At 34.5% G+C, this 9785-nt stretch overlaps 2 protein-coding genes across 5 annotated transcripts; both read right to left on the reverse strand.

Moving 5' to 3' along the window:
* Nucleotides 1-239: 239 nt before the first annotated feature.
* Nucleotides 240-1116, reverse strand: LOC145608439 (uncharacterized). Its single transcript, XM_081664056.1, has one exon. It carries the CDS (start codon nucleotides 995-997, stop codon nucleotides 512-514), a length of 486 nt encoding a protein of 161 aa, XP_081520182.1. The 5' UTR covers nucleotides 998-1116; the 3' UTR covers nucleotides 240-511.
* Nucleotides 1117-1919: 803 nt separating this feature from the next.
* Nucleotides 1920-8858, reverse strand: LOC145608378 (2-succinylbenzoate--CoA ligase, chloroplastic/peroxisomal-like). 4 transcript variants are annotated; one of them, XM_081663986.1, is made up of 11 exons: nucleotides 8711-8858; nucleotides 8326-8550; nucleotides 7705-7777; nucleotides 6929-7082; nucleotides 6708-6800; nucleotides 5810-5907; nucleotides 5397-5590; nucleotides 4156-4283; nucleotides 2656-3038; nucleotides 2268-2482; nucleotides 1920-2129 (listed from the first exon to the last, which is right to left on the reverse strand). In XM_081663986.1, exons 2-11 carry the CDS (start codon nucleotides 8523-8525, stop codon nucleotides 2000-2002), a joined length of 1668 nt encoding a protein of 555 aa, XP_081520112.1. In that variant the 5' UTR covers nucleotides 8526-8550; nucleotides 8711-8858; the 3' UTR covers nucleotides 1920-1999. The 4 variants fall into 4 exon arrangements, with proteins under 4 accessions (XP_081520112.1, XP_081520113.1, XP_081520115.1 ...); XM_081663987.1 differs by lacking the exons at nucleotides 7705-7777; nucleotides 8711-8858 and having other exon boundaries at nucleotides 8326-8453; XM_081663989.1 differs by lacking the exons at nucleotides 7705-7777; nucleotides 8711-8858 and having other exon boundaries at nucleotides 6929-7183; nucleotides 8326-8410.
* Nucleotides 8859-9785: the final 927 nt, after the last annotated feature.

The raw sequence follows: 9785 nt of genomic DNA on the forward strand, positions 1-9785 counted from the left end.
AACAGGCCCTCTAGCGTTGTTTGTTTACTTTTTTTTATAAGAAAATAGTTCGATTTTTATGGTGACATGGACGGTATGCCTTATGTAGTGAATATTAAAAAAAAAAAAAAAAAAAAACAAAACAAAACAAAAAAAAAAAAAACAAAAAAACAAAAAAAAAAAAATTAAAAAAAAAAATAACAAGGCATAATCATGGAATTTATAACTAATAATATCCATAAAAATCACTCAAAAGCCAATCGACACAAGCATCAAAAATATCATGTTGATTCCAAATCTTAAACTTACAATCTTGAGAAAAGACATTACTTTGTATATCTTTTTTTTTTTTTTTTTTTCTACCAAAAAAAAAATCCAAATCTTGAACAATCTATCAAACCACATACATCAAAATACAACAGATTTGATATAAACATACTAAAAACAAAATCATAAACACAAAATCAATCCCAATTTTTTTTACAACTATAGTAGTAAATATGACCTGTTCTGTAAAACTAGTGGTAGCAGGTCAGCAGAAATCAGCCCTGAATTTTTTTCTAACAGCAATACACCCTTTTTGGTGGTCTCTAAAAATCTTGATTTCAGAACAATCTCTTAGATCTTCAAGACTAATATACTGTTGTTTAACCATCCTTGAAAAACTTCCTCCTGCATCATGTATCCAAACATATGGCATACATGTTTCATCATAATAATATGCATACCTCTTCACAACTATGTTACCTTTCCCATTATCATCGCCGTTGTTTTGATCATTACCTTGAGGCATATAAGCTTTGTAGATACTCTTGCTCTTGAGTCGCTTCGATGATCCCGGCTTCAATGTGTGTACCTTCCTGAGTATTGATCCTACCCTTATTTGCAACTCTACTGTTCTATCACTTAAGTTCCATACCCTTGTGCCTTGTCTCGAATCTCCATTGGTGTGATCTTGGCATGTGGATATGCACTTTAGAAGAGCAAATATGCTTGATTTGCTTGTTCTTTTAGGCATTGTGAATTTTGTTTGGTAGGACTAGAAACTATGCACTAACATTTGAGCATATGATGAAAGAATTCCACAAAAGAAAAAAGAGGAAGATAACATTTAACATGGTGTGTGTTATTATGATGTTTGGGTCACCTTTTTAGCTTTTGTCTTGAGTAAGATTGGAACAAACATATATACTTGCTTTAGTGACCAAAAAAGAAAGTGACTATAATCTAATTTTATGAAGGATAAAAGGTAATGTACCATACAGTTGGTACAACTTGGTAATTCAAGCTTCAAGAAGAAGATGACCTTTAAACAGCTCTAATCTTGGCTTTTTTTGTTGATCATTGTAGGTATTTCATAAGGACGGGTAACTTTTTTCTTTCATTATATTTAAGGACCGAAAGATGTTGAAACAAGCATATGATATGCATGCGTAGTTGCATACCCATTGGGAAACAAACAAAGTTTAGTAAGTTCAATGCGGAGAATAATATGATGTCTCAAAAACGTAATTAGAACTACGGAACTACCTCTGTACTTTTTGTTTGTCTCATTTGAAATACATAAATTTCAAGTCTTAAGATTTTCATGGTAATTCTTCCACTTTTAATCAAGTAAGCCCCTTTATTTTTTTATTCACCATGAGACTTTAAATCAGAGGAGGAAGTAAAACATAACAGTATAAAACAGAAAATTTCTTTATAAATATCTGCTGTAAGCCTGTAAGGGTATAAGAGCATAGTTTAGTTTTTTTATTTTCAGAATATTGTTATTATCTCTTCCTTTAATGGTTTGTTTCTCTTTATCAAACTAATTTAACAAAAACTCAACATTCTACCAAATAAAAAATTGAGAATCTGGCGGTCTGTAAAGAGCACAAATTCAACTTTTCAGTACTCAATAAAGACTACCAGAAAAAAAAGAAAAAAAAAGGGTAAAGAATATAAAATAACTATACCTCAAATGAAAAAAATGTTATGTAAAATGTTGTTAAAATTGAAGTCGTATGTAACAATTGTGTTAAAGATTAGAAAGTAAAGGTTGTAAACACAATTTAGCCTCTGCCTCAACTTGGTCTCTTTTAATTTTTCCGGTGCTTGTAAGCGGGAACGGCTTCCTCCAAACCATAAAAGCTTTTGGTATCTTAAACCTACAAGCATATTATTACAGAAAATTGTCAGTCAACAAAAAAAAACATAATCCCTTGCGAGAGGAAAATTGTAAGCTATATGAATTTGTTTCAAAAAGGGGGAGACGATAGGGGGGGAACAAAGAATTAGAGAAAGACCCGGTTAAGCTTTTCTGTCGACAATAATCCTTGAGCGCGCTGGTTGATAAGTGGCATTCCACATTGCTTGGCAACTCACCAACCTTCAAGTCAGTCCATATCCAGCTTTCTCTAATTTGAATACAAGCAACAACCATTTCACCTAAGTGTGGATGTGGGAGTCCAACGACAGCTACAGTTGTAATTGCAGGATGTTGTGACAACACAACCTCTACCTGTGTCACCAACGTAATAACAATATAAGGCCAACAACAATAGCTGAAAGAGGGGGTGGGACAAGTCATACAACCCTTCTGTTTGTAATTGTAACACGGCAAAGAAACAATTCATTCCTGGATTTTCCACTGCAAAAGCAAAATGGATAATAGAGATTATTGGTTTTCCTTACCTCTTCAGGATACACATTCTCCCCGCCACTTTTGATACGACAATTCCTACGACCAACAAGCCACAGGTTTCCATGAGCATCAACGTGTCCACTATCACCAGTGTCAAACCAATTTGCTCCGGAGTCAATTACTGCAGCGCTAATTTGACTCCAATAACGCATCATAACATGAGGTCCCCGAGTCATAATTCTCCCCACAGGAGTAGATTCCTCTTTTATTATCAGTATCTCGACATGAGGTGCTGGCTTCCCAACACAGATACCTCCTGCTGGGTGCACAGAGTTGGAAATAATTCCACTTGTTTTCTTTGGGAGCTGGTTTGAATTAATAGTTGGATCATGGATGGTGATGAAGGTGAGAGAAGAGCAGGTCTCTGTCATGCCTGCAGTAAATATCAGAAATTAGAAGAGGGTTTACCAAAACAGCAAATGTAAAAAGTGGGGCAGATCAATTTTGTACTCATTTGCATGAGTACAAAAACTATAGATGTGTAAAGATAGAACTAATTCTTATTGTGAAAGAATTCAGCTCTCTGTAGTTTGGCAAATTATCAATTTTTCTCCCAATATCAAGTGCAAATATATTGTCATGGCCTCATGGGCGAATATTGGTCAAATTTCATTCCAGGTTTTAATTATTGACAGGCATTATTATTCAAGTTTCAGTGAATATCCAAGAAATTCTTAGTCCTGGATCCCAATGAAGGGCAAGCCGAGTTTAAAAGGTGGAGTAAGCTAAAGATTAAAAAGCTCAACTAAGCTTAAGAGGTCAGAGTAGGACAAACTGATAGAATAAATGGAAGGCAGCTCATGTACCTTATTAATGGAAATTGGTCTTTTGGTATGAACTAAGAACAATGTTATTTAACCTGAACAAAAGCAGCGGAATCAATACAACAGTCACCCACGGACAGTATCCCCCAGGGCTCCACCCCCAACCCCACCCCACCTAAAAGGACTACAAATTATGGTATGAATGTCTAACCCATATATTGATCAACACACATCTATTCAAGTCAATGCTAAGTATTAACACCAAGATAACACTACATTTTGCAACATAGCATACAGATGATCATGGCAATATATGACCTACATGGCTGGACGTGAAAACAATGTTGGTATGCTACCAAATATTTTGTAAATGGAATATCAATCCAAAATCCGCATTCACTTGAGTCTAACCCATAAATTTCTATGCCAATAACATGGTGACCCACCGAATTAGTGCACCAACATATTATATATAGAGGGCATAGCAATAGAGTCTCACAAATACATATGCTTCAAATCTTGCATAATAGTATTGTGGTAGATACCTAAACTTGCCCACTTTGAGGAGGGATGCATAATGCCAGAAGACAGTTATTTAAATAAATTTTTTTTTTCTAAAATAAAAAAGCCAAACATGTTTTTTTTTCTTGGTGACAAGAATATTGCTTGAATTAAATCTATAGTAAATACGAGTGAACCATTGAGAATAAGACAAGCGGTAAATACCATAAGCAGAGAGAAGCTTGGCTGTTGGAAAGCATCTTATAGCATCTTCAATAAGTTGAATAGAAAGACTCCCACCACCATTCAAAATTTTCTTTACACTTAGATCCAATTTCGTTGATTCATTGTGCCTAGAAAAGAAATTATGTAAAACAAATTGATAGCACAAATAGTAAAACATAGTAGATGCCAACTAGTTTAGTTATTTAAAGTCTTAGGGGTTGTACCTAAAGCCTATCATCAAATGTTGTTTAGTATATACACAAAATGAATAATGAGAAGCCCAACCAAATTCATCAAAAAATTAGCACACTAATTATGATGTTTGTCAAGTTGTCTTCAAGATACTATCACCTTGTTGATAAAGTTCATGTCAAAGGTATCTTATCATATTTGTGTGAGGCCCTTCAGACACCTAAACATGTTACATTTGAAGGTACAACGGTGTAATTTGGTGACAAAATGAATTTATGATCCATTTTCAAGGGCACATGTGTAATTTTACTCAAAACATTAAGACCTTAGCAGTGTTGCAAAAGACGGTGACTCCCGTAGCATACTTACCTTTTCCAAGTCAAAATTGAATAAAAAGAACCAAGGCTTTGATGTACATTCCAGGTTTTTTTTTTGAAAGGACATTCCAGGTTGAGTGATAGGCATTTGTTATTGTAATAGGTTGAGTGATAGGCATTTGTTATTGTAATGGCGTGAGGGGGTTTCCCCATCTGCCACGCCATGTCAGAAGAGGAAGAAAAGGTGTCATTTGAAAAGAAAGAGAGAGAGAGAGAGAGAGAGAGAGAGAGAGAGAGAGATGGAAGAGAACAAGAACTGTAGAGTTTGATTACAAGGGTGTTTCTTGATAGTTGATTCCATGTCAGGATATGTACTACTCGTCTACTCCCAAGGAGCCTTAGCATTTATATTCAAAACATATGAATCGTACACTATGCTAATTGTGGGAATCAAGATTGTATCTTTTACTTGCATTTTCATTGATTCCCATGAATCCCACCCCAAAAAAGGGTACCATGGAAAGTGAGAAACTTCTAAATTGATTTTTCACACAAGTTACTACCACTGAAATCAGGAGTAAGATTATGCATCAACTTGCACTCCTTACCAATCACCAAAGAGAGGAGCAACTTTAGAAATCAATTAGTGATGATCACGTGTTTTACTCTTTGCCTACTTCACTCAATTTTTTATAGGAAAAAAAAGGTCAATTACATGTAATCTGAAAGTACCTTATCATAAAAACCAGAGAAGCTAGCATTGTTGGGACAGTTATGAATGAAGTCACATGATATTCCTCTATAGCTTTCACTGCCATTTTAACTTCAAACTTGGGTAACAATACATGACAACCTCCTACCATTAGCATAGCCAAGCATGAGGATATCCCACCTATGTGGCACAGTGGGGCAGTATGCAAATATACCTAAGAAAAAGAAGAACAAAATGTAAAAAGATCATCAATGTTTTTCTTTCTTTTCAATTTCATTTCAAGGTACCAATAATTCAAATCATGCACTCTTCAACAAATATCTTGCTCTTTTCTATGCCACAAGGAGGGGAGAGTACTTTTTGCTTTCATATTTCTTGCTATCTCATAATAAATTTTATTACCAAAATAGAGGGACCATGGAAAGAGACTTACATCGTCTTCTGTGTAACCCACAATAGCAATTTTTGCCAAGGATTGCACTATTAATGAACCATGGCTTATGGTAACTCCTTTTGGTTTGCCAGTAGACCCTATAAAGAAGAAAGTATTTAAACTAATCTAGAATGCTAAAAAAAGAATCAAATGTAAACAGAATGCTAAAAGTTGAGCTGTTACCATCTAAAATTAGAAAATGTAGGTTGTGTAAATTCATATAGTAATGTAATAGCCGATGTAAAATCACCTTTAAAAATATGTGATATAGTGTAAGGACTAGTTATACCTTTCATAAGAGGTGGGGGGATCTTGATGTGGGAAAAGGTTGTTTTGTGAATGGTGGATTGGAATTTGATGTGGGAAGAGGTTGTGATTTTGGCAAGGTCGTAACTAGTACTTGTATTACAGAATTTCTATGTCATACATGTATGTAACTTGGTCTTATCTGATAGCATAAGGCTCTCACGTAACTTGCTGTGATTAATCTGAAACTCAGTACCTCACTGAAATACCTTTTAGCTTTACGAAGGCGCACTCTAATAGAGGAAATGGAATAGCTTAGGCATTAGCATGAGTAGGGCCTAAGCATGAATATCTTTTTCATCTCTATTTCATATACATATATAGAAAAATCATACAGACAAATGTAATCAGTCTATTGATGAGCTTTACAACAATGAGGGGTTTGAATTGGAGATACACAACGTCAATACTATTCCATGAAGTTCTGACTTCTGAGAATACTGCAGTTACAAGTCTAAGATTGTTCCTACTTTGCATTTGCATCATAAATAATATATACGCAAATTAACTTCAGCATGGAACTAACTTAATTCCCCTATGTTTACAAGTTCATGTCAGAAAATTAGAAAATTGGAGCACATCATATTAGTACCTGAAGTGAAACATATGATAACCACATCTTCAGGTGCCCAACTATATATGATAGATTGAAGATTTAGGGGCAGCCTCTCAAATTTTTGTACACCTGACAGAGTATTACAGGATAAAGGATAAACGTTGTCAGACATGTATGATAATTGACGATGCCACTTCACACATAAATCCCAATGTAGCTATAAATGTCAAGTATGGATTTGGAGGCAGCTTTCATACCATTTGAGCTCCAATAATGAAATCCAATATTAACATGCCATCTTGGACGAAACATGGTACCATTTTGCAATTCCGACGACCATGTGCAACAATCATCGGTGACAATCATTGCTGGTTGGATAACTTCCAGCGCCACTTTTGACTCCTCCAAGCTCTGGTGGTTAAAAAATTATTGATTCTATCAAAATAGACCGTATAATAGATATTGCTTCAAATTGTTGAAGATGCAACTATGTCATATGCCATTTACGCCATCTAATAATTGTAACAATCAGTCAGCATATAGTTTCACAAATTTCTGAATTCCAAACTCCGCAGACCTTAGATTGTAAACGTCACTTATACCACCAAACTCATAGAACACAAACAAGCATATGTTAAAACATATCCTCACATAATTTGCAATTAGTTTGTACTTTTAGAACTACAACTAAGTAACAGAAACTGTTAGCCTTCTAACGATGTAATATCTGACATTAGCGGTACAGAATGCTAAAGAAGATACAGGTCTATTCAAAGCTAACAATGGAACCAAAACCTTATGGCCCCTACCACCTTGAAACCCAAGAATAATTTCTTCTGTTCCAAATTGGTTCAGTCATCTAATTGCACTAAAATAGCCATGAAAGAAAAATTGAATTGAAGATAACAATGCTACATTGCTACTAGCCTACTACCTCTAATGCACAACTGTCAGCCATTTGGTTAAAACAATTCACAATTCATCTTATGAAAGAAGAATTAATCAAAGGACAAAACTAAAACATTATACGTACCCAACGATAATTTAGAGGAGCAATGATCCCCCCTATATATGCAACAGCAAGCAGCCATTCCAGATACCAATCACTAGTCACAAGAATAAAATTTTGGTCATCACCACATAATTTAGAGAACTAACCACAAACTTATACACACCTTTTGTTCCTAAATACTTGTAACACTAGATTTTTGATGTAGTTTTAAGAAAGGTTATGTTTAGGGCATGGAAATGAATAAACTACTCCGTAATACACAAGTTATCTTTGATTGATTGTGAAACAATAAAACAATGTCTTGTTATGTTCACCCGAATTTTCACTTATTTTGGAAAACAATACATTCAGATAATGATTATCCAAGTTCAAATTGCAACTATAATAAATCCTAATAAGATATAATAAGTTAAAATTAGGTGAATTGAAAACGACCTCTTATACTGACGCCTAATTTATATAAAAAAAAAATTGTTGCAAATTTTTTAAAACAAAGGTGGTACATAAACAAGAAATGATGTTGGGATTACTATGTTTTTAAGTCGTATGTCAACAAACGTACACATCAAAATGGATAAGATATGATGAATGGACGGGGGAGGAACATGAATGAAAATCTAATTGATAGAAATGAAATGAAACCTGTTGAAAGCACAAATGGCAACAATGTGACCACGGCAAAGACCCAATTGGCAGAGCTTATGAGCAAGACTCAACACACTTTCTACAAACTGCTCGCCTGACTTCCGCCGTTCGTCGGCAATTGTCACCGTTGAATTACGCCGGAGTGTTAGAAGGCGGTTTAAACATTGGCAAATGTGGGCCCTTGACCACTCGCCCATGTTTCTCAAACCCCGTTACTTTGAACTGAAACCCATTAATCAAGTCAATAATTTGCTAGATAAAATCATAAATTAATGACAAAATTGAACCAAAAAAATGAAACCCATTACCGAAAATTGTATATTACATTACATGAGTATATATTAATTAATTGAAAGAATAAGAAAAGGGGAAGAGTACTAACTTAACTAAGCTTCAATGGTGGCCGAAGCTCTGCAATTGAATGATATGACTACTGATAAATGATTGAATGTGAAACATAGTTGTATTGACTTACGAGTGAGAAGGAAAGGTGTGAAATAGACTAATAATGATAATGATAATGATGATTGAGTAAAGCTTATCAAATTGATTTGTGGTACTACTTCATTCTATTTGGTATCTAGCGGGAAATAGATACTCCGTAAGAATGTAAGATTATGGCCCTTGTAAACTTATAATACTCTCCTGTCAAAAAAAAAAAAAAAAAAAGTTATAATACTCTATATGACGGATTTATTATGGAGTAATCTATATTCCATAGTTTCCATACAATATTGTAAAACTACACGAGTAATACTTGAAGATTTTGTAAAAAAAAAAAAAAAAAAAAAAATTGAAGATAAACATTAAGGATGTGATAATTAGGGCTGGCAATCCCTGACCCGACCCGATAACCCGAACGAACCCGACCCGAAGTTACAGACAGAAATCCGAACTCGAATAACCCGAATTCGACCCAATTTGACCAAAATTTCATATTTCGTAATAATATTAAGTTTTACACTATTTTTTATTGTTTCTAAACATAACCCGAAATCGACCCGAAATCTGACCCGAACCCGACCCACCGACCCGAATTGCCACCCCTAGTGATAATGATTAATGATAAAGGGTGTTTGGAGGTTAGCCATTTGAGGCAAAATTAGTCGATTTGATCAATTTTTAGTTGATTGACTAATACAATAAGCTAATTGAGTGTTTGGTGGTCTGATTACATCCAATTAAACGAGTTTTCTCAGTAGCTTATTCAAGTAATTTAAGGTGAAATGATAATGAGGCTGCCCGGTTACTCAACTTTAGTAACGAATTATGTATCTCAAATGACCAATGTTGTAATTCTAAGCAACTTTTTAAATTTTTTTAATGTTTTACAACATCAACCTCTTTTATCATTCTATCTTATTCAGCCTTCTTCAACCAAGTAATTTAAGGTGAAATGATAATGAGGCTGCCCCGGTTACTCAACTTTAGTAAACGAATTATGTATCTCAAATGAC

Source organism: Chenopodium album, chromosome 23 (assembly GCF_948465745.1).
Source record: "Chenopodium album chromosome 23, dcCheAlbu1.1, whole genome shotgun sequence".
Lineage (NCBI taxonomy): Eukaryota > Viridiplantae > Streptophyta > Magnoliopsida > Caryophyllales > Amaranthaceae > Chenopodium > Chenopodium album.